The 27604-nt window shown below is 53.3% G+C and overlaps 2 protein-coding genes and 2 long non-coding RNA genes across 19 annotated transcripts in view; 2 read left to right on the forward strand and 2 right to left on the reverse strand.

Annotated features, from left to right (window-relative positions):
- The window catches only part of NLRC3 (NLR family CARD domain containing 3), a 30644-nt gene extending 23015 nt beyond the window's left edge, over nucleotides 1-7629 (reverse strand). For all 7 annotated transcript variants that reach the window (XR_011485410.1, XR_011485408.1, XR_011485407.1 and 4 more), the window contains exon 1: nucleotides 7218-7629. The gene's annotated coding sequence lies outside the window, so the exon portion shown is untranslated. The remainder of the gene's footprint in view (nucleotides 1-7217) is intronic.
- LOC139032802 (uncharacterized) lies at nucleotides 7471-13441 on the forward strand. Of its 2 annotated transcripts, XR_011485417.1 has the most exons (3): nucleotides 7471-8196; nucleotides 9406-9817; nucleotides 10624-13441. It is a non-coding gene; the product is annotated as an uncharacterized lncRNA (long non-coding RNA). The 2 variants fall into 2 exon arrangements; XR_011485416.1 differs by lacking the exon at nucleotides 7471-8196 and having other exon boundaries at nucleotides 8259-9817.
- SLX4 (SLX4 structure-specific endonuclease subunit) lies at nucleotides 10510-27033 on the reverse strand. 5 transcript variants are annotated; one of them, XM_070460814.1, is made up of 15 exons: nucleotides 26690-27033; nucleotides 25028-25249; nucleotides 23825-23869; nucleotides 23061-23250; nucleotides 21974-22186; nucleotides 21333-21541; nucleotides 20904-21220; nucleotides 20193-20409; nucleotides 19728-19816; nucleotides 18692-18838; nucleotides 17676-17845; nucleotides 14658-16858; nucleotides 12982-13081; nucleotides 12006-12422; nucleotides 10510-11550 (listed from the first exon to the last, which is right to left on the reverse strand). In XM_070460814.1, exons 1-15 carry the CDS (start codon nucleotides 26982-26984, stop codon nucleotides 11169-11171), a joined length of 5214 nt encoding a protein of 1737 aa, XP_070316915.1. In that variant the 5' UTR covers nucleotides 26985-27033; the 3' UTR covers nucleotides 10510-11168. The 5 variants fall into 5 exon arrangements, with proteins under 5 accessions (XP_070316915.1, XP_070316914.1, XP_070316912.1 ...); XM_070460813.1 differs by having other exon boundaries at nucleotides 26639-27033; XM_070460811.1 differs by having other exon boundaries at nucleotides 12982-13078; nucleotides 26552-27033.
- LOC139032801 (uncharacterized) lies at nucleotides 21998-27504 on the forward strand. Of its 5 annotated transcripts, none has more exons than XR_011485415.1 (3): nucleotides 22134-22205; nucleotides 22523-25715; nucleotides 27233-27504. It is a non-coding gene; the product is annotated as an uncharacterized lncRNA (long non-coding RNA). The 5 variants fall into 5 exon arrangements; XR_011485413.1 differs by having other exon boundaries at nucleotides 27236-27504; XR_011485414.1 differs by having other exon boundaries at nucleotides 22523-22744; nucleotides 22984-27504.
- The last annotated feature ends 100 nt before the right edge of the window (nucleotides 27505-27604 follow it).

Raw genomic sequence — 27604 nt, forward strand, 5'->3', positions numbered from 1 at the left:
CAAGAACTTGCATTTTTTCTTTTAATTGACTAAATCTATACTTTATTTAGATTTCCATAATTTTTTTTTCCAGACTGTAAACTTTTCATTTTGTATTGGGGTATAGCCAGTTAAAAATGTTGTGGTAGTTTCAGTTGAACAGCAAAGGGACTCAGCCGTACATATACATGTATCCATTCTCCCCCAAGCCTCACTCCCGTCTAGGCTGGCACATAACATTGAGCAGAGTTCCCTGTGCTGTATAGTAGATCCTGTTGGTTATCCACTGTAAATATAGTGGTGTGTACATGCCCATCTCAAACTCCCTAACTATCCCTTCCTGACTTTCTCCCCAACAGAACTTGCATTCTTGAATATAATCTTCCATTTTTATTAAGCTATGTATATAGCATGGTGGGATAGCACAAAAATAGAATCATAAGTCAATAAAACATAATATAGGATCCAGGAACAAGTATACATTTATATTATTTATATAGGAAGGGATTTGGTAGTGTGACAAAAATAATATTTCAAGTCAATGGATTTGGCCAGCCCATGAAAAAAATTTTTTTGAACTGTATATCACATGAAACACAAAATTTCTCCTTTACGTTTGAAGGACAGTTTTGCTGGTTTTTGGACTCTTGGTTGATGGTTCTTCTCTCTGAGCACTTTGAACATGTCAGCCTACTCTTTTCTGGTCTCCAAAGTTTCTGGCCTGCCTCTTGAGAAACCTATATGCAGGTCAGGAAGCAACAGTTAGAACTGGACATGGAACAACAGACTGATTCCCAATAGGAAAAGGAGTATGTCAAGGCTGTATATTGTCACCCTGCTTATTTAACTTATATGCAGAGTACATCATGAGAAATGCGGGGCTGGAAGAAGCACAAGCTGGAATCAAGATTGCTGGGAGAAATATCAATAACCTCAGATATGCAGATGACACCACTCTTATGGCAGAAAGTGAAGAGGAACTAAAAAGTCTCTTGATGAAAGTGAAAGAGGAGAGTGAAAAAGTTTGCTTAAATTTCAACATTCAGAAAACTAAGATCATGGCATCTGGTCCCATCACTTCATGGCAAATAGATGGGGAAACAGTGGAAACAGTGTCAGACTTTATTTTTTTGGGCTCCAAAATCACTGCAGATGGTGATTTCAGCCATGAAATTAAAAGATGCTTACTCCTTGGAAGAAAAGTTATGACCAACCGAGATAGCATATTAAAAAGCAGAGACATTACTTTGCCAACAAAGGTCCATCAAGTCAAGGCTATGGTTTTTCCAGTGGTCATGTACGGATGTGAGAATTGGACTGTGAAGAAAGCTGAGCACTAAAGAATTGATGCTTTTGAACTGTGATGTTGGAGAAGACTCTTGAGAGTCCCTCCGACTGCAAGGAGATTCAACCAGTCCATCCTAAAGGAGATCAGTCCTGGGTGTTCATTGCAAGGACTGATGCTGATGCTGAAACTCCAATACTTTGGCCACCTGATGGAAATAGTTGACTCATTGGAAAAGACCCTGATGCTGGGAGGGATTGGGGGCAGGAGGAGAAGGGGACGACAGAGGATGAGATGGCTGGATGGCATCACCGACTCGATGGACATGAGTTTGAGTAAACTCCGGGAGTTGGTGATGGACAGGGAGGCCTGGCCTGCTGCGGTTCATGGGGTCGCAAAGAGTCAGACATGACTGAGCGACTGAACTGAACTGAAAGTTTCTGGTGAGAAGTCTGCTGATAATCTTATTGAGGATCCCTTGTATGTGATGATTTGCTTCTCTCTTGCTGATTTCAAGATTCTTTTTGTTTTTTGAAAGTTTGATTATAATGTGTCTTGATGTGGGTCTCTGGATTAATCTGACTTGGGGTTTGTTGAACTTCCTGTATGTTTTATAGTGTATTTCTATGTGGGAAAAAAAGTCAATGTGCAAAGGAGAATTATGATAGGATACTTAAAAAAAAATAGGATGCCATTTTTGTCTGGCTAGACAATAGCTGGAAATATATGACAGTGGGATTAAGGAAGTGTTTCTTATTTTGTGAATTTCAATTGCTTAGATTTTGCTAACTGATATGTATTGCTCTCCCCTCATTTAAAAAGATCACTTATAGAATTATAAAAGTAAAACACTAAAATCCATAAGTAATACAAAAGTAAGTAAAAGATAAACCTCACTTCCACTCCTCAGGGGGAACCTATTCTGGTTGATGGTTGCTTTTTTTTTTTTTTTTAATAAAGTAGGTGCTAGTGCAATAGGGGAAATGAAAGAAAGAAAAGACATCAAGATTGGAAAAGGAAAAGATAAATGTATGTGATCAATATTTATAGATGACATGATTGTATATATTGAAAATCCAAAGGAGTCTATGATAGAACTGTTAGAACAAATATATGAACATCAGGTTTCTGGACACAAGATCAATGCACAAAAAGGATCAGTTATATTTCTAGTTATTAAGTAACACTCAAATCAAAAGTAAAAATTCTAAATGCCATAAAAATATCCAATATATAAGAATAAATCTAGCAAAAAATTTTCATGACCTCTACACTGAAAACTATAAAACAATTAAGAAGACCTAAAATTAGGGATTTGCTATGTTCATAGATTGAAAGACTTAATATTATTAAGCTGTCTGTTTTTCCCAAATAGATTAGTAGATTGACATCCCAATCAGAATCCCAGCAGGCTTTTTGGAGAGGGGGAAGAGAGGCAAGCTGATTGTAAAACATAAGCAAAAAACCTTGAAATAGACAAAATCATTTCGAAGAAGAACAAAGCCTGAGGACTTACAGTACACAGTATCAAGACTTAGTATAGGACTTCCCTGGTGGTCCAGTAGTTAAGAATCCGCCTGCCAATGCAGGGGACATGGGTTCCATCTCCAGTCTGGTAAGATCCCACATGCCACTGGGAGATAAACCTATGTTCCACAACTATTGAGCCCTCAAACCAGGAGAAGCCAGCAGTGAGAAGCCCACCCACCGCAACTGGAGAGTAGCCCCCACTCGTTGCAACTAGAGACAAAGCAACAAAGCAACACAGCAACAAAGACCCAGTGCAGCCAAAATAAATAATTTTTAAAGAAACTTCTCTTAAAAAAAAGCACAAAACCTAGTATACAGCTATAGATATTGGTACAGGGAAGACAAGTAGACCAGTGCAGTAGAATAGAGGGTCTAGAAACCGACCCACATATATATGATCACTTGGTCATATATGATCACTGGGTTTATAATGGGGCTTCACTGCAGTTCAGTGGGGAAAAGGTGGTCTTTGCATTAAACTGTGCTGGCTGATGGGATGTTCATGTGGGAAAAAGGAACCACCCCTACCTCACACCGTACACAAAACATTAATTTAAGCTGGATCATAGATCTACATGTGAATGCTGACACAGTCAAGCCTTAGAAAAAAACATGGGAGAACATCTTAATGAACGTGGCCTAGGTAAAAATTAAACAGAACATAAGACGCACTAACCATGAAAGAAAAGAACAGTATTTTGGGATTGAGGAATATCTGAATAAAATAAAATCAGGAATATTTGTTTGTCAGAAGACATGTTTAAAAGGATGAGAAAGCAAACCACTGACTAGGAGATGACATCCCAAACACATTAATTAATCAGTAAGAAACAAAAACCCAATGATAAAATGAGCCAAAAACTTGAAGAATATCACAAAAGAGAATATCAGTAGTCATTAGAGAAATGCAAGTTAAGATCACTCTGGAAAAATGTTTGTTAGTAATAAGGTTAAATATACATATTTCTGTGACCCAGTAATTTCCCCCTGAGGTATAAACCCAACAGAAATGAGTGATTATGTCCACCAAACCACAGATCAGAATATTTACAGCAGCTTTGTTAATAAAGTCCAAAAAAAATGGAAACAACCTATGTCCATCAACAAAAGAATGAGTTTTTTTTGAACGTTCATATAATGAAATCCTACATAATAAAAAGAATAAGCTACTGATATCCTCAACAATATGGCTGACTCTCACAGACATTGTGAGAGAAAGAAATCTGATGCAAAAGAGACACCCTCTGTGATTCCATTTGCGGGGAGTTTAAGATCAGGCCAGACCAATCTGAAAAGATAGAAGTGAACATAGTGGTCACCCTTGGAGGTAGTTCTGACTGGACAGGGGTGTGAGGGAGCCTTCAAAGGTGCTGAACACCTCTACCTATTAATTTGGACAGAGTAAAAATCCACTGCATGCTTAGGTTGCGAACTCTGTGTGACCTTATGGACTGTAGCCCACGAGGCTCCTCTGTCCACGGGATTCTCCAGGCAAGAATACTGGAGTGGGTTGCCATGCCCTCCTGCAGGGCTTCTTTCCCGACTCAGGGGTCGAGCCAGTGTCTTTTATGTCTCCTGCATTGGCAGGTGGGTTCTTTACCACTAGCACCACCTGGGAAGCCCCAGGCGCACTTTACTGGCTAAGTTATACCTCAATTTAGAGAAGGCTATGCTTGCAGCTATTGGAGAAGGAACCCGCTCCAGTGTTCTTGCCTGGAGAATCCCAGGGACGGTGGAGCCTGGTGGGCTGCTGTCTATGGGGTCGCACAGAGTCGGACACGACTGAAGTGACTTAGTAGTAGCAGCATGCTTGCAGCTGTCTAAAAGTTCAAATATACGTAAACGAAAACAAAGCAATTGCTCCTGCAGCCTCTTCTTACACAAGCTGGAACACCCAGGCCTATGTCCTGCTCTCAGTGAGATGTCAGGTTGTGGCCCAGGTTGGACACAGCCCCCTGCATTGGATGTCCAGGTGCACTCACCGGGTAATAACTAACTGTCTGTGCCTTGGTGGGGACAGGGTGGTGGCCAGGAGTACTCAGGACCATGTGGAAGAAGGGGCAGGCTCAGTGCCTCTAGGACATTGTCTGGAGCACTGTATATTTTTTTTAATTTAAAATTTTTATTGTGGTAAAGTGTACCCTGGTGGCTTAGTGGTAAGGAGTCTGCTTGTAATGCAGGAGACCGCCTACAGTGCAGGAGACCCAGGTTCGATTCCTGCATCAGGAAGATCCCCTGGAGAAGGAAATGGCAACCCACTCCAATATCTTTTCCTGGGAAATCCCGTGGACAGAGAAGCCTGGAGAGCCTCAGTCTACGGGGTCCCAAAGAGTCCACCACCACCAAAATGTACATAATATAAAATTTACTATTTTAACCATTTGATTCAGTGGCATTGGGTACATTTACAGTGTTATGCAACACCACTAACATCCACCTGTAGAACTTTTTCATCTTCCCAAACAGAGACTCTGGCTCCCATCCCTCTTTCCCCAGCTCCTGGTCACCACCAGGCCAATTTCTGTTCCTGTGAATCTGATGACTCTGGGTTCCTCACGTAAGTGGGATCACCCAGTATACTTGGCCTTTTGCATCTGGCCTCTTTCACTGACCATAATGTTTTCCAGGCTCATCCATGTTGTAACATGTATTAGAATGTCTTTCCTTTTTAAGGCTATATCATATTCCATTTTATGGATGGACCACATTTGGTTTAGGCCTCCACCCTTAGGCAGACACTGGTTGTTTCTAGTTTTTGGCTCTTGTGAGCAATGCTGCTGTGAACAGGGGAGGACAGATTAGCGGTTCAAGGCCCTGCTTTCAGCTCTTCCGTGTGTCCACCCAGAAGTGGGGTGGCTGGATTACATCGCCATTCTCTGCAGCACTCTTTTAGAAAAGCCACTGCTTAGTCCAGCCACACAGAGACTTCACTGGTTCAGGGTAGGGCACCTACGTGGATGCATGGTAAAGCTGCTCAGATGATTCTAATGAGCAGCCAGAATGGAGAACCCCTGGGCCAGAGAGCGGTTAGGCAAGTGACAAAGAAGGGACAGCAGCAGGCAGGAGTGAGTGGGGAGGAAGAGGCCGGCTGCGTGTGCCTGGGAGAGTAGGGGGGTGAGCTCCCCCACTCTGGGTCCTGTTAGCCACTGGCATCGGAGTAGATACTCCTCATCAGACACCCATCCTTCTTGCCCCACTAAGCCTTGCCTAGGGTTGCCAGATTTATCAAATTAAGATACAGGACACCTAGTGAAATTTTAATTTCAAGTAAACAACAAGTAATTCTTTTCAATTTTTCTTTTGGGTTTTGGCTGCACTGTGCAGCATGCAGGATCTGAGTTCCCCGACCAGGGATCAAACCCGTGCCCCTGCATTGGGAACACAGAGTCTTAACCACTGGACCTCCAGGGAAGTCCCCAAATAATTCTTTTAGTATCTCTCATGTAATACTTGGGACATACTTACACTTTAAAAGAAAAAACCACCTCATTGTTTAATTTGAGATTCAAAATTAATAGACTGTTCTGTCATTTGGCACCCCTTCTCAGATAAGAGCCCCCCACAACCTGGCTTCCACCTTTGGACTGGTAAGAACAGAGGAGGGGAGCCCAGCAGGTGGCCCAGGAGCCACCCCATTCCCAGGACCTCCCCAGGCCAGCAGCAGTGGCTACTGAGGGGTGTTTGCTGCAGGGTGGCCTGCAATGACTAAAGGTGAGCCCCGGAGCTTGGGGAAGTAGGGGTCTGCACTCAGCAGACAGGGAGGAAGCCTGGGGCCCAGGATCCTGGCCATGAGAGAGGACCCCAGGCCAACAGCCACCCTGGACCCGCTCCATTGCGCCTCTTCTGAGAAGGAGTCTGTGGTTACTGTCCCTCTCGAAATGATGAGCCTCATCTCCATCCGTGGGCGCAGCTGGGTGAGGCCCCTGCTGGCTGCTCACCCAACATGAGGGTGACATTTAGGAAGCAGGCTCTGGGCGACTGACCCCACCCCACCTGCACCACCTCCCTGGGTCCTCAGGACGCTGGGCAGGTCTGGTGTTGTCCCCTCCATCTTAAGGGAGGAAGAGGGCTGCCCGGATGGGGCCCAGGTCCGCCGACTTCAAGCTTAACCACTGGGCTGCCCTGCTCAGCATCACCTCTGCCTGCTGGCAGCGCTCTCCAGCTACTTCCTGCTCCTCCTGGCGTCCTGTCGTTGCCACCTGGGGAGCTGGGCTTTGTCGCCCTCGCCCCTGGTGGGTTGCCCTTGGGCATGTGTTTGTTTATCCACACTGTGATCTCGTCCTGCCCAGCAGCTCCCGGACTGGCAGGGACACCTTACCGGAGCGGCCCCAGCCAGCCCGCCGCAGGGCAGCTCAGGCCTTAAGAGTCATGGTCCTTCCTGTCAGCTGTCTCCTCTTCCTCCCCCGTCCTGCACTCGACTTACCTCCGGAGCCTCATTTCTCCAGGGAGGCCGAGACCGGGGGACTAGGGGTGCTCCATCCTGGCACTTCTGGGCTTCGCCCTGCTCCAGTGGACAGAGGCAGCTGGGCGGAGGGGAGGATGTCCTGGAAATCTCTGCGGCCGGTCAGCCGGGTCCCTCAGGGTCCATCCAGGGCAGGAGTTGAAGCCCTGTCCGGAGGGACTGGGCGGTGCTGACCGTGCAGGGCAGCAGGGACGTGGCCCGCCAGCTCCTGCACTCCCCCGAGTCCCCGGCTGTCGCGGCAGCCGGGGCTCCTCACCTCTTCCTGTGCCGGGCTCCACCTCAGCCCTCCTTCCTGTCTCATTTCAAAAGCCAACAAGCCTCACAGACAAATGAGTGAGCCATAGCTGCCTTGGGCCAGCTCTCTGGCTTCGTCATCACCCTGAAGGCCAGAGGCAGGGGTTGCTGCCAGGGCTTGTTCCGCGGACCAAGTGCCCCTGCAGACCTGAGGCTCAGGGGCAAGTGGTCCAGCCAAGGCTACAGAGGAGACAGGCTCACGTCAGCAGACCTTTGCCTTTTGGGGGTGGTGGTGGTGGTGGGAACCAGGCACGTGTGGGGCATTCAGTGATTTGCCCAAGGCCGCATGGCAGGCAGCGGGCCTGGACAGGGCTGGAGCTGCGTCCTCCCGCCCCGGGCTGCTCGGTCACCCCTCCTCCCCCACCCCCACCCCGCTTTCCTTCTCTCTAGCACCCAGCAGGCACCTTTGCCGCAGTCGTGCCCCGCAGAGTCTTCCTGTCCCCGAGACAGGTCAGCTGCACCTGAAACACCAGGCTGTGGCGGCTCACTCAGGCCCCTGGGGGTGGGCCTCAGCTCACGGGCTGCCTCAGTGGGGAAGGACACGGCCCAGCGTGAACGTGAGAAAAATTACAGAGGCGGAGAAATACAGGACATCCTCTGGTGACAGGGAGCAAACCACTCCATGGAAAGCCACCGAGAGCAGCAGGTGATGACATGGGGGCAGAGTGACGGGAGGGGGCCTCAGCTTCCCTCTCCGAGCAGGTGGGAGCCAGCGATGGTTGCAGAGCGGGAGGGTGGTAGGCTCAGATGCCTGCAGCAGCTTGTGTGTGAGGGGAGGTGGGAGGGGGCATGTGTTGTCAAGAGCTGCTTGGGTGATGGAGGGGAGAGGGGAACCAGGGCGGCAGATTGGAAGTGCTTCGTACAGGGACACCCTCTTGGCCACCCTTCCCGTCCCTCCCTCCCTCTCACGTGCCGGCCGGGTGCTGGGGGGGACACACAGAGGCTGCCCTCGAGGAGCCCCTGGGGCGCAGGCAGGCAGAGTGCAGACTGGCGGCTGCAGCCTCGTCCGGCGGTGCAGCCCAGGCGTCTGAGAGCAGGCACCCACAGGATGTGGGAACCGCAGGGGCCTGGGGGTGCCTGTCACGCGGCAGAGGCTGGGAGGCCGCTCTGTTCCTCCCTCCACCACTCAGGATCCTGGGCGCGAGCAGAAACAGCATCCTCTGTGGGGATCTCGGGATCACCCCGAGTAGGCACTGCCCCCAAACTTCCCTCCCCCTTCGCCCACCCACCCCCGAAGGGATGGCCCATGGCCGGCAGGGCCGGACCCCAGGTAGCCTCCACCCGCTGCTCTGACAAGGGCCCTCTCCTGGCTCTCCTGGGGGTGTTCGTGGGTTTGGGGTGGGTGTCTCCCACGGTGGTTCTCACTGTGGGCCTTTCTGTCCCGGAGTTGAGGTCCACCAGCAGGCCCTTCCCAGCTTGGCCACAGCCTGAAGCTTCCTGCCTGCAGGGGCTTCTCTGGGGCTGTGCAGGCCCCCGGGGCCCCCTTGCCTGGGCCCGGCTCGAGCTGGGCTGTGGGCCTCCGACTGCCGTGAGTGGCCCTGTCCCGGCTGAGGCCAGGCCACAGGAAGTCGAACCCACCCGGGAGATCACATCACAGTGTAGCGTGGGTGTCCCATCATTTCCTCCGACGGGCGAATGTTCCGCTGCCTGAAGCTCAGTGTGCATCCTTCCTGTCCTGGGTCCCCGCAGTAGAGCCTCTGCAGGCAAACACCATGTCCACTGCCTGCGAGGCCCTGGCTGGCCGGGCCTCAGGTCTCCCTGTGGGCGGTGGGAGAGGACAGCTCATCACTGGCTCCCTTTCAGCCTGTTAGCTGGACCTAGTCCCTCATGCCTGATTTGGGTTTAATTCTTTTAGAAAGTCATGCTGTCCCGGGTGCTGCCAACTATCTGGATGTAGTGGTCTCTGCTGTGGTGGCTGATTTAACCGCATTTCCATGCTCTGCACGCAGTTCAGGCTGTGCCTTGAGCCTGGCCAGGCCCACTGCTGACTCCTGCTGGCCTCCAGGGATGCCCCGGCCGGACCACACAGGCCGGACCACACAAGGTCTTCAGGATCTTTGGCCCCCAGGCCCACCTTCGCTGGCTTCACCAGCTGGTGGCTTTTTATCAACTTTAATCTCTCCCCCAGTGCCTCCTTATCCACCTGGAATTGGTGGTGTTATGGGAGTTGGGATGCTGTCTGAGGAGGGAGGCTCCCAAGACCCCTGTCCCCAGCCCCGGACTGTGCACCACAAGCTGAAGGGCCTCCCAGCCAGCCAGCGACCCAGGTGAGGACCCAGTCGGCTCCCTCCTGCCTGACTTCATCTTGTTCCCCTAACACAGCCCACGGGGGAGGAGGCCTCAAGCCCTTCATACAGGAAACACACAGTAGCTTCTTCGGTCTGATCAAGCGGGGATCTGACCCCCGGCTTCTCTCTTGTCCACCCCCGGGCAGCAGACATGGGGAAGGCTGGGTCCCCCTCTGCCTGGTTACGAATTAGGACACACAATACATGTTCAAGAAGCCCCGTCTCACTTCCCTGAACGCTGCATGCCGCTGAGGCTCAGCTCACAAACCCCTCTTCCGGGATGCTGTCCCTTTGGGCCACCCCAAGCACTGACCCTCACAGCCGGCACAGGACAGGCCTCCACTAGGTAGCAGAGGCGCCAGCCTGTTCCCACTTCTCCACAGGGCCCAGCACTTGGGCCAGAGCAAGCTTCACAAACTCACCGTTAAAATGCAGATTCCGACCCAGGGGGACAGAGCCTGCAGGTGCGGGGGAGCATGGAGGGCGGAGCTCAGTGCCTGCTGAGGGCTCTTGACTGTGGGCGTGTGGGTGGGCAGCGTGTGCATGAGTGAGGGAACGAACCTCCATTCGTAATAACCAGCAGGCCTGGGTCCCCTGGAGATGCAGACAACGTGTAGGGGTGCTGGGGGCCCCTCCCCACAGCCCGTTACTGGAGTGTGGCATCTAGCAGCTTTCTGTAAAGCCTTTATGTTTTTATTGCACATCATATAAAATGAACTGCACCATACTTGAAACAGACGAGACATTCACAAGGACATAGAGACCAAACTTTTCTTCTTTTCCAGCCCTCACCTGTGTTCCGCAGCTGCCACATACACTGGCAGAATCAGGGAACAGAGAGCTGTTTATTTGGGGGCTGACGCGCGGTGCTGGCCTTCAGGACTGTCTGGTTTGGAGACTGCTGGTGACAATGACAGGTGTCTGGACAGGACAGCTGGGCCAGCAGAGCACCTGGGGCCTGTGGACAGTCGATCTGCTGGTGGAGGCCCAAGCACTGAGAAGGAAGACAGGGCAGGGGCGCGCTGGACCCGCCGCCTGCCTCAGGACACGGACATCTGTGACTGGTGGACAGAGTGGAAGACATGCCCGGCTCAGGCCCCACCCTGGCAGCTGGCGGTGGCCCATCGCCCCTCCTGACACACGTGGAGACAAACACTGCGCAGCAATGAGGGGGGTGGCTGGGTCCTACATCCAGCAGACCACTCTGAGGACACTCCAGGGTGCTGAAAGCAGGCTGTTCCAGGGCAGTCACTTGCAGCGGGAGAGTGTGGTCAGAAGGCCCGGGAGCACCGCAGGGGCCCGGCCCGTGGATGGACAGGGCCGCAGGCCCTCACAGGCTGCTGGCGGCCGAGACTGGGGAGCGAGGGGTGGGCCTGCCGGCTCTGCCCCTCTTCTTGCCCGTGGGCTGCCGTCTCTTCCTCCCAAGCTTCTCCTTGCGGGTGGCGGCCGTGGTGAAGGTGATGCACTGGGTGTCCAGGAAGTCCAGCAGCTTCCCCGAGGCCACGCGGATGCCCTGCTGCTTCAGCTCGGCCTGCAGCTCCGCCAGCTCGAGGGGCTGGTACAGCAGGACCTTGCGGTAGAGGGCTGGCTGGGAGCGGATATAGCGCCGCACAGCCTCCTCTGTGGCCACTGCCTGGACGGCTGCCTGGGAGGCGCTGACCACCTCCTCTTCTCCCGTAGACTCCAAGGCCGCTCCAAACTCACAGGAAGAGCTGAAAAGCACCAGACGGTAACACCTTGCAACACCCCCTTTCCACCTCCACCCCAAGACCAGGAGCATCTGAGGGCAGGAGTGTGTGTCTGCGTCCCCTGCCAGCCCAGCACACGGCAGGGACGGCCTTGGTGCGGCAGGAAGCCCCAGGCGGCTATGTCCTTGGCACTCCAGCTGCTGGCCTGAGCAGGACCACACCCTCAGCCAGGATCTAATGCCGAGGGCAGCCGCACTAGGCTTGCCCCACTTGTGGGCGAGCATGTGGGACCCCAGAGGTCTGCCTGGGAGGCCCACAGGGGGTTGACCTTTAACCCCACCTCAGTCTCCTGTTGTCCAAACCCAGAAGGCAACTGGGATTTCTGAGTGTCGGCCATCAAGCCTCGCTTATGCCAACTCTCAAGGCTCACTGGTCAGAGGACCTATGAAGCCACCGGCCCTGTGCTTTCATGTGGTTACCTCTGTGAGCTGCAGGAGCTGTCCCCGCTGTCCACAGAGGTGGCCGTGGACTCCTGGGAGGCTGGGAACTGGGCGTCCCCGCCAGGGTCCAAAGGCTCCTCCTTGGCTGGTGACATGCTCAGGGCAGAGACGCTGCCACCAGGCTGCTGCTTGTGATGTTGGGGGCCCTTGGTCTTGGCAGGTCCCTTGGACCTCTGGGGAATGCGGCCAGGAAGGGCCTCCAGCTGGGTGTGGCCAGCTGCTTTTGAAGCCTTAGAGGTCTGGGTGGTGTAGGTCTGGCTGCAGGGAGCCGCCAAGGGCAGCTGTGAGGACTGGCCCTCATCCTCGGAGTCTGACTCCAGCGTCTGGTGAGTGTACTGGAATATCTCCTTCAGTTTCAGGACCATCTGGCGTTTGGGCAGAGGGCGGACCCCAAACCTGAATGCGGAAACAGGTGCACTTCAGCAAAGAGCAAACAGTTATCAACAAATTAAACTGGTGGCTGTGTGTACTTGAATCTTAAATGCCTGACTCATGAGTGAATGCTCAGTATCCATCCTGAGTACCCACAGAGCAGACTCAGGACTATTCCAGAAGGGCCACACTCTGACCTGTGAGTGGCAGGGTAGCAAGGACCTCCCTGGGGCCCAGGGTGAACAGTGGAATTCACTGGAATATGATAGTTGTGATGTTCTTTGAAAAAACCGGGTCTCCATCCTCAGACCATTAAGGCAAAAGTCCCATTCCCACCCACGTGGCACGTGGAGGCCTGTCCCCAAAGGGTGACCTGGAGGAGCATGTTTCTCAGCCCTGAGTCACATGGGGAACAGTAGGTGAAGAGCCAGGAGTCATGCACAGCCCCCATCAACCAGAGGCTCCTGCCACCAGAGCCCAGAGTGGACCCCCACAGCAGACCCTCCTGTTCCCCACTTCGCTGAGCCTGGACACACACGGGAGGAGGGTCTGCTCAGAATGAGCTTTCCCAAAGGACACCGACCTGTCCAGCTCTTTCTTCAGCACTGGAGTCTCCATGATGGAGTACCTTGGCATTGGGGTTATGGGCACTTTCGGGGGCAAGTTCTTCTGATCAGCACCTTCTGGACAGAACAAAAGAAAACACGTTTCAGCAGGAGGGCCTCTTCTGACTCTGGAAGTGTCACCCAGATACTTTGTCCGAGCTGCCCTCACTCTGGGAGAGCAGTGATGTCCACCCTTCCCTGCTTGACTCTGGCATCCTGTCTTCCCGTCAGGAAGCATCACATGGCACACGGTGAAGGTCAGGGCTCCGCGGTGCTGACGCTGCTAGGGGCTCAAAGGCAGGTGAGTGGGGGTTAGTGGTCGGGCTGAAGGGGCAGTAGGGTGACTGCTTATAGGGACAGGATTTATTTTTGGGTGATGATGCAAACATCCTGGAATCAGACAGTTGCAGAATATTGTATTAAAAGTACTGAATTATACACTTGAAAGGGTGAATTTTATGGTATGTGAATAACATCTTAGTAATGCTGTTCTTTTTTTTTTAATCAGTATTTAAAAGACAGCTTAGGTACATGGACTTTGGTTCTTCTCCTTTTTATGAGATGGAGCCTTTTGAGACACCAATAAAAACAACAGTCTCCTGAAAAATGCACAACGTTCTTTATACAATTTCAGAGAGTCTGTCACCCCCATGAATCTCCCCTCAGTTCTAAGATCCCCTGGTCTCAAGTCTCCCAAAGTGGTTCTCACACGCCACCTGGGCACCTGTTAGAAATGCAAATTCTTGGTCACACCCCAGATCTCCTGAAGCAGCAGCTCTGGGGTGGAACCTGGCCTGGTTTTCTTTTGAGATGAAAGTCATGTAACTTTTCATGTGAACCACTTGGTAGCACTCAGGACATTCATAGCGTTGTGCAGCCCCCACCTCTCTCTTGTCCTAAAACATTTCATTCCCCAGAGGAAGCTCCATGCTGGTCTGTCCCCGTTCTCCGCCCCCTCCACCCCTGGCGATCACTCATCTACTTTCTGTCTCTGTGGACCTGTACATCGGGACGTTCATGTCAGTGGAATCACACAACCTGACCTTCTGTGTCTGGCTTCTCTCCCTGAGCACCATGTTTTCAAGGTTCATCCATGTTGCAGCCTGTGTCAGAGCTTTGTATGGCTGAGGAATATTACACTGTCTGGATGGACCACCTTTTATTCACTTATCAGCTGATGGACATTTGGGTTGTTTCTACTTTTTGGCTGTTGTGAATAGTGCTGCTATGAACACAAGTGTACAGGATGTGTCTGAGTCCTAATCTCAAGTCCTTTGAATGTTGGAGTGGAATGACCTGGTGATAATGGCAATTGTTTGACTATTTGAGGAGCCACACGTGTCTGCTCTTAAGATGAACCTGAGGGGCTTGTCACAGTCTCCCTGAAGTGCTGGTGAGGTATGCTGGAGTGGGGCTGCAGACAGGGGTCCTTAACAGGTGCCTGGGTGAGTGGTAGGATCCAGGCAGCTTTAGAAACCCCCCGCCCCCCCCCCCACTTACTAGCTTAAGAAGTGTACATTTGACAGCAGGCCTTTCCTCCCTAACCTCGGAGAAGGTCAGGCAGGCAAGGAGAGGGCTGGCTGCCCCTCGCTGTCATTGTGACTCCTCATGCCCCTCAGTGTGAAACGAAGACAAACACCCTCCCACTACTCACGTGGCGTCTGTAACTTGTGTGACCTCTGGGCTCCATCTGCGCGCGGCGTCTGGGGCAGAGGAAGAGCCTCTGGGGACCTCTGATCTTCTTCATTCCAGTCATCCCACAGAGCTGAGTTCAGAAAGCTCTGCTGGTGGCTCCCAGGGGAGCCGGCCCCAGAGGACTTCTCTCGAGACTTCCTCCGGCCAGTGTGGCTCCCTCGGACAGGGGTGGTGCCCAGCAGTGCCGGGGAACGGCAGTCCCTGCTGTCTGGGGCCCCCTCTGCCCTGCTGCTGGGGCTGCTGGTGCTCAAGGGGCCTGTCCGCTCGAGGTTCAGGTGGTCAATGGGGATTGGTGAGAGGGGTTCTACGTGCCAGCACCAGTCCTCAGCTGGAATTGGGGGGTCGCTGTCCAGCAGGGGGCTGCAGATCACCTGCTGGGAGGCTGCCTCCTGCTCGTCTTCACTGTCTTCCACCTCCACCACTTCACTCATGGGAGCCCGAGCCGCCGGGCTCTGCGGAGGAGGCGGGCACCTTGGGAGCTGCCCGGGGAGGTCGGCGAGGCCTCCTAAGATGGGTCGGGGAGCCAGAGGAGAAGCAAATGGGAGGCGTCTGCGGCGGGGGCTGGATGCGCTCCTGCAGACCTGCCTTCTCCCATCAGAGCTTCCAGGAGTGGGGGGCCCCAGGCGTGGGGACGACGTCTGGGGTACGATGACCGAAAACTTACTCGTGGCTTTGGGTTCGTCCCTGTTCTCTAACAGGGCTCTGGGCGTGGGCAGAGCCAGCGGGTCTGCTGGTGGCCTGGCCCCAAGGCCTGTGATCTGGGTTTGCGAGGAACAGTCGCAGCTCCTGCCGGCCAGCGGAGTGGCGGGCACCAGCCACGAGGTGTCCATGGTGCTGTCCTCCTCGGTGCTGGCCCCCAGCCGCCCCTCCACCTCCTGCGGCAGCGGGGCCTGGCTTCCTGTCTGGCTTTGGGGAGGCTCCTGCTCTGCGTCGAGGTCAATGATGGAGAACAATTCAGAAGACCTGGCGCTGACTTCCAGAACTTTCTTGTCTTCTGAGGGGCTGTTCAGAAATGATTTTGCTTTGGTTTGCTCCAGCTCCAACTCTTCATCTGAATCCAGTAACAGGATCACCTCATCTTCTCTGTGCACGCTGCAGGGAGAAGTCTCAGGCCTGGAGCTCTGGCGGCCAGGTCCTGACCAGGTTAGATCCATGGGTGGAGACTTTTCTGGGAAGATCAGGACCCCTTTACCTCTGCGTTCCGATGGGGAACTACATTCCTTGTCTTTCTGGCCTGGGTCCTCACGTGATGAGGGAAGGCGCCTGGCCCTCTTTGGCTTCGGTGATGAGTTCTGGGAGGCCACGCTGGAAGCTGTGCCCTGCAGCGGGAGGTCACTGGGGCGACGGGTGCGAGGACGTGGCTGGCGAGGACTCCGGCCTTGATGGGGCTGCGGTGGGGGGAAGCATGAGCGTGAGGGGTGTGCCTGCTGGTGGGCAGAGGGACGGAAACCCTCTACCTCCCTTTCAGGGATGGTCCTATTTCCTTCCTCCCGGTTGCTCATCACCCGGGAGAGTTCAGGGTATCCAGCCTGAGGTGATGAAAAAGGCTGTAGATCATTATCATCATCAGCTGAGCACAGAGGGGCGTTTTCCTGCCTCTCCGCCCGGCCCTGGGCGGGGCTGGAGGAGGAGGGAGGAGCCGGTCCTCCTCTAGGGACCTCTGCTTTCTCTTCCCCATTCAAAGCCTGGTTGCTGGGGGGCAGGAGTGTGGACAGTCTTGTGTTTCCCCATTTGGCCGGGGTCTCATCTCTTCCTTGCCCGGATGATTCCAACTGCCCTGCATTTTCTGGCCGTTCTTTATCCTGTTTGCTTGTGAGGATTTCCCCAGAAACTGGACCATCCTCCCTGAGCAGGTCGCCTTCTTCCTTTGGCTCTGGGGCTTTCTCCCCCTGGAGCCGCTTTCGCTGAGTAGCTGCGAATTCATAAATTTCTTCCATCTCCTCCTCGTTGACCTTTTCTCTGTCTTCTTCGCGGCCCTCAGGTTTCAGCAGGGCCTCTGCTCCCTCCTCCTCACCCAGCCACACAGAACACAGGAGCTCTCGGAAAGTCTCCACTCTGCCGTCAGCATCCTCGTCTTCCTGCTCCTTTCGCTGTCCACCTTCTGCTTCTGTCACAATGGGCACTTGTTCGCACAGGTGAACAAGCTCACTCACCCCAAACCTGCAACAGGAAAGCCACGCGTCACCACCCCTGCGCAGAGGCAGCGCCCTGCCTCAGGAGGCTCAGGGCAGGAGTCCTCACAGGCTGGACGGCCATGACTCTCCCTGGCCCTTCCCCACTCCCCTGTGGAGATGGTGCCCATGTTCATGCCCAGCAATGCCCCAGACCACTCAGCTCTAGAAACACAGCCTTTGGGGAGGGCCGCTGTGCAGCCTGAGTGTGGGCTGAGGAGGACCGCGAGGCTGGGTGGTTCTGTGACCGGACCCAAAGCACTGGGACTGACACACACGGGGACGCCCAGGCCGGTTTGGGTCAGCCCAGATGCGTGCGCCGGCCTGCCTGGCGCTCTGCCGTCTCATCAGCGCCTTGGAGACCCCAGAGCTGAGCCTGCCCCTCCCCAGTTTCCACCCCAGAGGCCTTGTCGGGAAGCAGGATGTGGGGGTGGAGAGACCGGGCAGCTGCAGCGTCAGGGGCATCAGAGCAAGCAACCTGCTCACGTCCACCTTCTGGGACTTGGAGGGGCGACCGTTGGGCAGCTCCAGTGGTGGAACTGCCGAGGAGTGGCGGTGCTGGGGGTGGGGGCTGAGACCACCCCCCCGTTACTCCCAGCGAGCGAAAGCCACGGGGCTCCCCTCCAAATGTTCCCTGTGGCCAGAATCCCGGTCAGTATACCCTGTTCAAGGTCACCACTGGCCATAAACTTGGGATTAAAAGGTACAGGAAGGACTCAGCCCTGACCTCTCATGGGCCATCAACCAGATAATCCCTGTCGGTTACTGTCAAAAACTGAGAAGTAAGTGGAAAGAACAGCTTGGACCTCTGGGCCAGAGAGCGCAGGTCGGGGGCCAGCTGGGGAGTCAGGACGCTGTCAGCAGCATAGAGGTAATGCAGGAACGCCTCGGCGGCCTCGGCGCTGACGTCACTCAGCAGCACGCGCTGGCGCCTCAAGTCACCGTCCTCTTCGGCCAGGAAGCCTTCACTGTTGACCTGAGGGCAGATGCACATGGAAGAGTTACTGAGGGGACAGCCGTGACCTGGGGCAAAACAGGCCTCAGGAGGTTCTGGGAGCCTCGGATCTCGTCCCAGGACAGGCGTTAGCCAGAGTCGCTCTGTTTGGCTGACCAGGAATTCTGCAGGTTAGGGCACAAAACTTGTCTGTTTCCAAAGTCAAGTCAGTGATAGAGGCTCAAGAAGCCAGTCAGTTCTCTCTCGACAAGCCTATCAAAGGCACTAGAACCTTCTGACAAGACTGGCAGCAGTTTCCAGGATTCTTGCGATGCCACGTTCAAGTCGACATGACAACACAGAAATGTCATAGCAGCTCAGCCTTAAAGAGGTCAGTTAGGGACCTTCCTGGTGATCCAGTGGCTAGGACTTCACACTCTCACTGCCAAGGGTGAGGGTTCAATCCCTGGTTGGGGAATTTAAGATTCCTCAAGGCACACAGCATGGCAGAAGAAAACAGAAGGTGATTATAAGACTTCACTGATAATGTAAATGGAGGAAAAGGAAACCGTTCTGGGGAAAAAAGGATTTTCATTCAACGGAACAAGAAATCTGATGTTTCCCAACCCTGAGCTCATCTCCTCATAGCACTTCTTGACCTCAAACCTGTCTTCTCCAGGGAAGCACAACCTTGATGCATCAGAGGAAGAACAGGTCAGGGGCAGAGGGTAGAGAGTGGGGGTGTGGGGAGGAAAGGGGGCAGGAAGACGGAGAGGCTGGGCACAGAGGGGAGGGTGGAAGGGGGGAAAGGGGTAAGAGGGAGGGGAGGGGGGAGGGAAAAGAACAAAAGGGGAGGAGGGGAAGGAGGCCACCTGGCCACGCACTTACATGCTGCATGAGAAGTGGGCATCGGGCATAGAGCACAAACTTGTGGGCATAGAGCACCTCCCCACTGTCTGTCTGAAACTGAATGTCGCTCAGGTGTGGGTTGTTGACCATGGCACTGAAGTCGGCCACCAGCAAACCAAGGGAGAGCTGAAACGAGAGGGGGCAGAGTGGCCACTCCCACCGTGGCCCCCCAATCATGCAGGTGCCCAACAGACAGGGCGTAGGCGGCCAGTCAGGGCCTCCTGCTGCTCCCCACAAGGTCTGACGCCGGGCTCCACCCTGAAGTTACCTTCAGGCCCTCAGAGACAGGGAACAGCAAGACCCAGTCCTTTCCCAAGTTCTCTGTCACACCCAATCCCCGGCCTAGACAGGAGGCCTGGCCCATGGAGACGGAGGCCCGGCGCATGGAGAGGCATGGGTGATGGCCTCATGGGACGCGGCGGTGGCGTCAGCAGCTGCTAGGTTTCCGTGAGGAAGCCACCAGCCCAGCCGGATGTGACAGGTGGGACTTTAGCCCAAGCAGTTGTGGGGTCGTCTGGAAGGAGTCCATATCCCTTCTCTGACACATGCCACGTTCCCAGGGAGAACTTGGTGACGAGCGCTCAGCAGATAGTGATGTGCTCACGGCATGATAACTTCTCTAAGGAAAACCCAGTTTCTAACCCAGAAAGTCACCAATACAGAACATGAACTGTTAGCTGGAGGCCTCCAGGACTCTCATGAGTCAGTGAGTCAGTCCCATTGGCTGGATGAAGCACCCCCACAGAGCAAGGGTGTTCCCCGGGCCCCAGGACAGAGTAGGCTCCCGGGGCCGGGCTACTGAGGTGCCCCTGGGGTTCAACGAAAGGGACAGAAGCCTCATGGCAGAGCCCGGACGGGACAGGAGGTCCCGTGGGCACTCGCTGGCTCAGGTCAAAGGCCGTCAAGGGGCATCTGTGGACTCTGCAGGGGTCTGGAGGCTGACTGTGAGCCGGCTGCACTGAACAAGTATCACAGCCATGACCACGGAGCCGCGAGCAGGATCAGCCATGCTCACCGAAGCCCGGCCGCCCTCCTCCAGGTACTTCTCCTTGGCTGGCAGGACAAACCCAGTCAGTGGAAGGCCGCCGAGTGACAAGTCCATCCCTGAAAGGATTTGCAGGTTAAAAACATCAACCACCTGGGAAAGAGCATCACCCGGGCTGACCCGAGGACGTTGTCATGGAAGGCGATATGCCCAGAGGCCACCTGCACCGCCACCCCCACCCAGCAGAGTTGTACTTGGGAGAGAAAGCCAAAATCAACCCTCACAACCACTTGCTCTGGCAGAAGGCTCTGTCCTCGGTCAAAGCTGAAGGAAAACTGATGGACTCGCCTAAGTCACATTCACCTTTGGGGAGAAAGGAAAGCACCCAGAGAGACTACCTCCTCCCGCCAGACAGGGTGAACCGGGACTGCAGACCCGAGTGGCCATCGCAGCCCTGGTACCAGGGCAGGGAGGCCCTAAGGGTCGGGGTCTCACCTGCAGCCCCTCCCGAGCCAGCCAGGTCCCTGCTGCACGGGCTGGCGGGCAACCTCTCTCCCGCCAGCTCCAGCAGATCCTGCAGGGCCTGGCGCTCCCTCTGGCTGGCGGAGGGCACTGGGCTCTGGAGGCTGTGGCCCACAGAAGGGGGTGTTCCCACACCCAGTTCTGGCGGCTTGGGTGGCCGTGGCAGCCGCATGGGCTCTTGTGTGAGACCCTGAAAGAAGCAGATGAGCCAGAGTGAGTGTGTGGCCTCCACAGTCGCCACCACCTCGAGAGTCCCCGGGGATTGGGAAGCTTGTCGCCATTACCCGTCAGCAGGCGCCTCTGCCTTGGCAGGGGCCACGCCTGGGGCCTTCGCATCTACAAAAGGGGCCCCCGCCCTCCTAGCATCATCTAAAGTGTTTCAAGCAGGTGAGTGCCGATTCCAGACACCTGTACACAGGCCTGTCCGGTTCCTGGGTCCCATCACAGGCAGATTATACCAGTCCGGGGTAGGACCTGGTATAATTCTGAACTCTCCAGAATCTTAACACATTTGGAAACCTGTGGGCCTCCCAGTTCCTACTGTGCGAACCGTCTGGTTGTTGCAAAGAGAACACCCTAGACTCCACACCATGGCCCTTGGCTTCCTCCCCTCCGCGCTTGGTGCTGCAGCTGGAGCCGCCACCCTCTCCCCAAGCCCACCTGCCCCACCGGAAGGGAGCACACCTTGGCAGGCCGCTGGGGCACCAGGGGAGGCACCAGGCTGGCCGTGTAAAAGGATTCCAGGGCCCCAGCCCCGGTCAGGGCACTGGCCTCCCACAGCAAGTTCTGCGCCCCTCCAGGAGGTCGCAGGGCCTGGCTGCCCCTGGCCAGCTCTTCTTCTCGGATCCTGCTGGCAGGGAGCGGCGGCGTGCTGGACAGCTCCACCTCCTCCGACAGGAGCTGGGCCACGCGGTCCTCTATCTGCCGGCCGGTGGTCTCCGGGTCCTGGACTAACAGCTGTGGGGGGGGCGCGGGGGCTTTCTTCTTGCGGGTTTTCTTCTCTAGAGAAAAAACAGAAGCAGCACGGAGTCATCCTCCCACCGGGGACCCCAGGGGAAGCTTCGGCAGCTGCCACGCGGCCAGGCTTCTCAGCAACCCCCTCAGCCGCCACACCTGCTCCTAGTCTCGTCCTCTCTGCAAAAGCGTTCCCCAGCCTGAGCGCTGCCGGCACCGCCTCCTGCTCCGTCTCCGAGCGGGACAGAGCCATGGCCACCAGCAGGTCCTCGGATGGCGCCTCGGGCCCAGTGACCTTCCGCCTCTTCCGTGGCTCCTTCTTGGTGGTGGCTCCCTTCTGCTTCAGACAGCCAGCTCCATCGCTGAGGCTTAAATGGCAGCCAGACCGAAAGGTGAGTGAGGCTAGAGGGGTGAGCAGTTTCTGCTCTGAGGGTCCCCGCTCGACCTGGGAGGGCTGGACCCCTTCTCCTCAGTGGGGGCAATGAGAGGAAAGGGGTAAACGTGGATCCAACATACAGAAGGATCAGCAGCTTCTGTGCTCAAACTGTCAGGGATGGGAGGATCTCGGGAAGGACTCGTGGAAACAAGTCCCTGACAGCTGGTCTGTTTATGAGCCTCTGAGGACGGAGCGCTGTCCCCTCCCGGTCCCTGTGGGTTCTGTACCCAGGTTCCTTCTGAAGCGTTTCATCTCCAGATTCAGCGCTCTGTTGTCCTCCACCACTACAAAAGGCCTTTTTCTTTTCTTTTTGTTTTTTAAAAGTCAACATACTTCGATTTTTCTTCCTTTTTCTTTGACTTACCTGGGTGCCGGAGTGCCCGAGGTGCCTGCAGGCTGAGCTGTCTGCAGCCGCACAGCCTGGAGCAGGAGCTGCGGGCCGACCTCCATCTTCACCGCACACTGTTTCAGGTGACTGATTCTGCTCTTCAGGGTGAGAAATGGCTTGCCGCAGATGGGGCATTCAGGGATCCGAGGCATGGGAAATCTCAGTGCCTTTTCAGCCTCATCCAGGCACCTGGAGGAAGACAGCAAAGGTGGGACCACCCTTGCCTGGTCATGTGATTGTAGATGGGGCTCAGGTCAGCGTGGTCGTGCTGTGGGTCAAGGCTTGCTCCCCCAACAAGCTGGTCCCTCCCCACAGCCTGCAGCCAGCCTCCAGACTCTGCATTTAGGTTTCTGTGAACAAAGGTGTCTGAGGAAAGCAAGGATATATTAAACACAGAGTCACCAGACTCAACATATGACCCAGCAATTCTAATCCTAAGTACAAACCCCAAAGAACCAAAAACAGATACTCAAGCAAATACATGAAAAATGTGTTCATAGTAGCTCTATTCACAAAACCCAAAAGGTGGAGACAGATGTCCATCAGTGGATGAGTGGATGAACAAGATGTGGTCCATACATACAGTAGAATATCATCAAACCATAAAAAGGAGGGAAGCACTGAGACAGCACACCACGGATGACCCCTGCACACACACTGCTGAGTGAAAGACGCCAGACACAAAAGGTCACATATTCTGAGTCCACTTATGTCTGGAACAGGCAAGTCCCCAGAGACAGAAGGCAGGTGAGTGGTTGCCAGGGGCTGAGGAAAAGAGGGAAATGGGGTGGCTGCTTCATGGGTCTGCGGCTGACTGTGGTGACAGCTGCACAACTCTGTATGCACTAGGTAAACATGACTGCACTGTTCAGTTTAAATGCTGAATTGTATGGTATACAAATTATATCTTAAGCTGTTTTTAAAAAAAAAAGCAAAGCTGGACCAACCCTGATACTGAAGTACTAATCTCAAGATTCCCCCTGGAGATTCCACAGGAGCCTTGGAGCTGGTCACACCTATGGGCAAAGTGAGCAAAGACAGGTGACGGCCGAGCTGCTCCTACCGGTTCATGTGCTGCTGCCTCCGTGTCACGTTCATGGCTGAGAGGTTCTTCTGACAGATCTGGCAAAAGAACAACCCCTTCTCCTCCAGGCTGTCGTCGGGTGCGGACACCTGTTCCTGCCCAAGCTCCTGCTGGAGGGCCAAGGCCACTGCGGTGTCACTTTCTGTGGCGGGGAGCTCGGGCCCAAACCCTGTGGAGACGCAAACACCCATGAGGATCAGCTCGTCCCTGGACCTCGTGGAGCACGGACGCTGGGCAGGGCGTGAGGAGCCCAGACCCAGCACTGCTCCACCTCGTGTGGGGCCCTGTCTGGGGAGACCGGACACCAAGCAGGGTACTCCCCAAACTTTTAACAGGCACAAACACCCCCAGGAAGCTCGTTAAAGTGCAGGTCGGGAGGCTGGCACTCTGGGGGGCTAGGTGGAGCCTGAGACTCTGCATTTTGGCCAACTTCCAGGCGAGGCCGATGCGGCTGGTCCAGGACCACTCTGAGCATCAAAGCCCTGAAGAATTTGCCTTTTGTTTCCCATTTCTGCTAAAGTGGCAACCCTGGGCATCCCAGGATAGTAAGGCTCCTACTCCAGTGAATCCTAGGTTTCCTCTTTAAAGCTCAACCTCTCCTACTGCTCTGACTTTTTCTTGCCCTTCCAGGTCAGAGTGGAATGCTGCTCTTGGTTTTTCTTGGCATCAGACCAGAGGATGGACTGATTCTAATCTTGGGATGGTGCCCAAGGCAGCCGTGCCCACTGTTGCGGCTGTCATACCTGATGTTGCTGGAGCAGACCCTTGGCACTCATGCAGGATATGCCCTAAGAACAAAGCCAAAAAAGCACCATACTTCATTTTGGTCCAGTACTTTTTTAAAACAAAGAAATGTTTTATCTCTCCTGTTTATTACTGGGTATGATGTGAAGACTGATGGAAACAACTGAGTCACATGCAGGGCAGGGGTTGGGCTCATGCACTGGCTGAGTGACCCCTCTGCACTGCTTGGTGCCCCGTGGACCAAGGACTGATGCCACATCGCTGTGTCAGCTGCGTGGGCCTTTGGGGTAGCCTGAGAAAGCTCAGTAGTCTTGAGGTGAAACCTGCAAGTAAATACTGGGAAACTATGGATTTACTGGCTGTAGGTCTGTCAATAGTTTCTTCCTATTTCTTTTCCTTTTGTGTATTTTCCCCAGGGATGAGGATTCCTGTTGTTTAGGAGATAAAGCACCACCTGACAGTCCAAGCCTCCTGGGGTGGTACAATGTGCAGCATATGGCACTTCTCTGCAGGAAAGGGTTAAATGACAACATGCAAAAACAAGCAAATCCAGAAAGTGGGGAGTTTTAAAAGACAATTGTCCTGGGTTTTTCAAGAAGTCAGTACCACAAAAAACAAGGACAAGATAAGAGACTGTTATAGAGTCTAGACCAGAGGGACTACTGAGCCATGGCTATAAGCCCAGGTGACAAATCCTTGTTCAGGAAGAGTTCGCTACAGAAGTGGTCCTTGGGGTAACCGGGGAAATCTGCATGTGAGCTGGACAGCAAGCAGTGTTCTGGAATCACATGTGTTTATGGTATTGTAGTTATGTAGGAGAGTCTAGGGGTGAAGCATCACGATGTCTATGACTTGCTTTCCGATGGTACAGAAGTGTCCATTTATAGAGAAAAGTGTGGCAGAATGTCCACTGTTTGTTAAATCTAGGTTGAGAGCATAGGGACTTCATTGTAAAATATTTTTCTGACTCTTTTGAATGGGAAAATTTTTGTAATAAGAAGTCAAAGTGAAAAAAAAGAGGAAGTGGTACCTTCTCAAAGAAGCTAAGTGAGAAATGACCCAGGTGACCCTCTGTTCTCTGGCCAGAGTGGCAGAGGCAGAGCGTGGGGCAGAAGGTCTACCCCAGGCTGAGAAAGCAGGCTCCTTCCTGACCCCTTTCCCTCAACGTCATCCCTGTTGGGAAGACAGCGCTCCCTTCATACCGTTCACCGCCATCACATCCTGAGGGCCCTTTGGGACATTTTCTTCAGGTGCAGCCTCGAGCGAGCAGCCTTCGGAAGCTCGTTTTAAACGCTCGGGGTCTGCTCTCTTGAACTGCTGCATTCGCTGGAGCACCAGCTCTGCCGCCCTGGGTTTGGAGGGACTTGGCGCCGTCGCAATCAGACAGGAAGGAGGGGGCTGTGAGAGGCTGTCCATGGTGGCCTCTGGCAAGGAGGAGAACATTCACATGCATCAGTTCTAGCAGGAGAAACTGAAGGTTCTTCTAGTTTCAAAGACCTCAGATTTCAAAGGGGTCCTTTACTGACTACATTAGGTGTAACTCTAAAATACTGATTGCTTTTTGGTAGCCTCACTGTTTGTGGTGATAAAAATACCCCCGCCATATGTATCTGTGACGGGAGGGGGCACATTTCTGAGGTGATAAACATGTTCTAAAATTAAGTGGTGGGGATGGTTGCACAACTCTGTGAATAAAGTCACTGAACCGTCCACTTACAAGGGGTCAATTTTATAGAATGTGAATTGTATCTCTATAAAGTTGTTATTGAAGAGTTATGAATGACAAACACTTGTATCTTTCTAGGTCAGAAGTTCTCTTTTAACTTGGTGTCTGAAGATGACCTCTGGGGGGATCCATGCAGCCCCTGATGCTGCATGTCACCCTCGCAGGTATGTTTTTGGGGGGAGCAGTGCAGTGGTCTGGGGGAAATCAAGCATAGCTTTCACTACACTCTCAAAGGGAGCGTGAAAGACCAATAATGTTTTGGCAATATTAATGAAGCCTTACAACAGTCTCTGAGCTAAGGCTTTACCACCACTGCACTGGGGAGGTCATGCTGACCACATAGGTAAAAAACATTATTTAAGATCAGGAAGTGAAGGTGAGAAAAATTTAGAAACAGAACTGATTTCAAAGATCTTGTGCTATATTATATATGCAAGGCTGGTTTTCAGTTCTGCATGAAGAATGTATGTTAAGCATGTGGTTTAATATACCAGGGTGGCAGGGTGAGCAAGTTGCTTTAAACAAATAAACAGAGAATAATAAAAGGTGTTTGGAGGAGATAGGAAGGACAAGAAGATTCTCCTGGGACTCAAACCCACATGGCACATGCCTTCTACCTTCTCAGCAGCCTAACCAAATTGGCTCACCCACTGCAACTTACCCACTTTGGAATGAACTCAAGAAAATGAGAGAAGTAGCATTATTTTCATGTTCATTTAAAAAAAAAACACAAACTCATGTTAACTGCATGATGTAAACGTTAACAGGAAAAAGAAAGAGCAGACGGCCCCAAATATATCATGCAGAGAATTCATACAAGGGTTATGAATATTTTCTTAATGACTATTGTTTAAAACAAGAGTCAGCAAACTGTGGTCTTGGGCAGGCTGCCTATTTTTGTAAATGAAGTTTTGCTGGAACACAGCCCATTCAATTATACATCATCTAAGAAGTAGTTTGCGAAAGAGACTGTATGGCCGGCAAAGCCAAAGAAACTTACTAGCTTTCAGAAAGTTTTCTGATCCTTGGTTTAAAATGGTACAAATCACCTCTGGTGTCCTCTCTGGCAGAGGTTCTGACTGGTTACCTGTCTGGGTGCTCCACACGCTATCCTGGAATACAGCAGAAGTGTGTATACCTCCCTCGGTGTTTTCAGGGGGAGCTGGTTCAGTCTCTGGCCTCTTGGGTGCCCCGTGCTTTTGAGTCCGTGGGACCTGGCGGCCAGGGCGAGTTTTCCTCTCAGTGGGGCCTTGCGGGGTTTTGCTCTTAGAAGCAGTTGGTTTGGTCCTTTTTGGTTTGCTTCTTATCTGGGTGCCATTGGAGGCCTTTTGTGTCTTCTTTTCCTTTGACACTTCCTTGGGGCCATTCTTTTTCACCCTTTGGAAAAAGCTGGCACAGAGTTCCTGAAAGTCATCATCTGACTCATCCATCATCTGACAGGTTTGAAGGCTTTCAGGCTGGTCCTGGGAGAAGTGAGGGTCGATATGGGGGTGTGTGCACAGGTGAGAAAGTGAACCTGAGTGTGAGCCTGGCCAGGCCTCATTCACACTGGAAGCTTCATTATGGTTCGTCGCTGCTTCTCACTGTAGTACCTGGAGAATTTGTACAGTTGAGCAGGATGTACTGTTCCCTCCCTCCATAATGATTTAAAATGTCTTTCTTGGACTTCCCGGTGGTCCAGTAGATAAGAATCCACCTGCCAATGCAGGGGACATGGGTTTGATTCCCAGTCTGGGAAGATCCCATGGGCCACAACTACTGAGCCCGCATGCAGCGACTACTGAAGCCCGTGAGCCTAGAGCCTGTGTTCTGGAATAACAGAAGCCACCACAATGAGATGCCCATGCACCACAATGAAGAGTAGCCCCGGCTCACTGCAACTAGAGAAAGTCTGCAAGCAGTGAGGATCCAGCACAACCAAGAAAGATAAATAAATAAATTTTTTAAAATGTCTTTCTTCAAACTGAACCTTTGTTCAGCACACTAAAAGCTTACCTTTATTAAAGTTCACATCTGAGAGGGTCTGTTGTCCAGTAGATGCCTCCGAGAGAGA

This window comes from Odocoileus virginianus, chromosome 33, assembly GCF_023699985.2.
Source record: "Odocoileus virginianus isolate 20LAN1187 ecotype Illinois chromosome 33, Ovbor_1.2, whole genome shotgun sequence".
NCBI classification, from domain to species: domain Eukaryota; kingdom Metazoa; phylum Chordata; class Mammalia; order Artiodactyla; family Cervidae; genus Odocoileus; species Odocoileus virginianus.

Coding starts and splice junctions, on each gene's coding strand:
- SLX4 (XM_070460810.1), bottom strand. CDS start 26,984: ATGATGGATGAGTCAGATGATGACTTTCAGGAACTCTGTGCCAGCTTT. Junction 21,221..21,332: donor GAGGACGAGACTAGGAGCAG/GTGTGGCGGCTG, acceptor TTTTTTCTCTAG/AGAAGAAAACCCGCAAGAAG. Junction 11,551..12,005: donor AGCTCCTGCAGCTCACAGAG/GTAACCACATGA, acceptor GGTGCTTTTCAG/CTCTTCCTGTGAGTTTGGAG.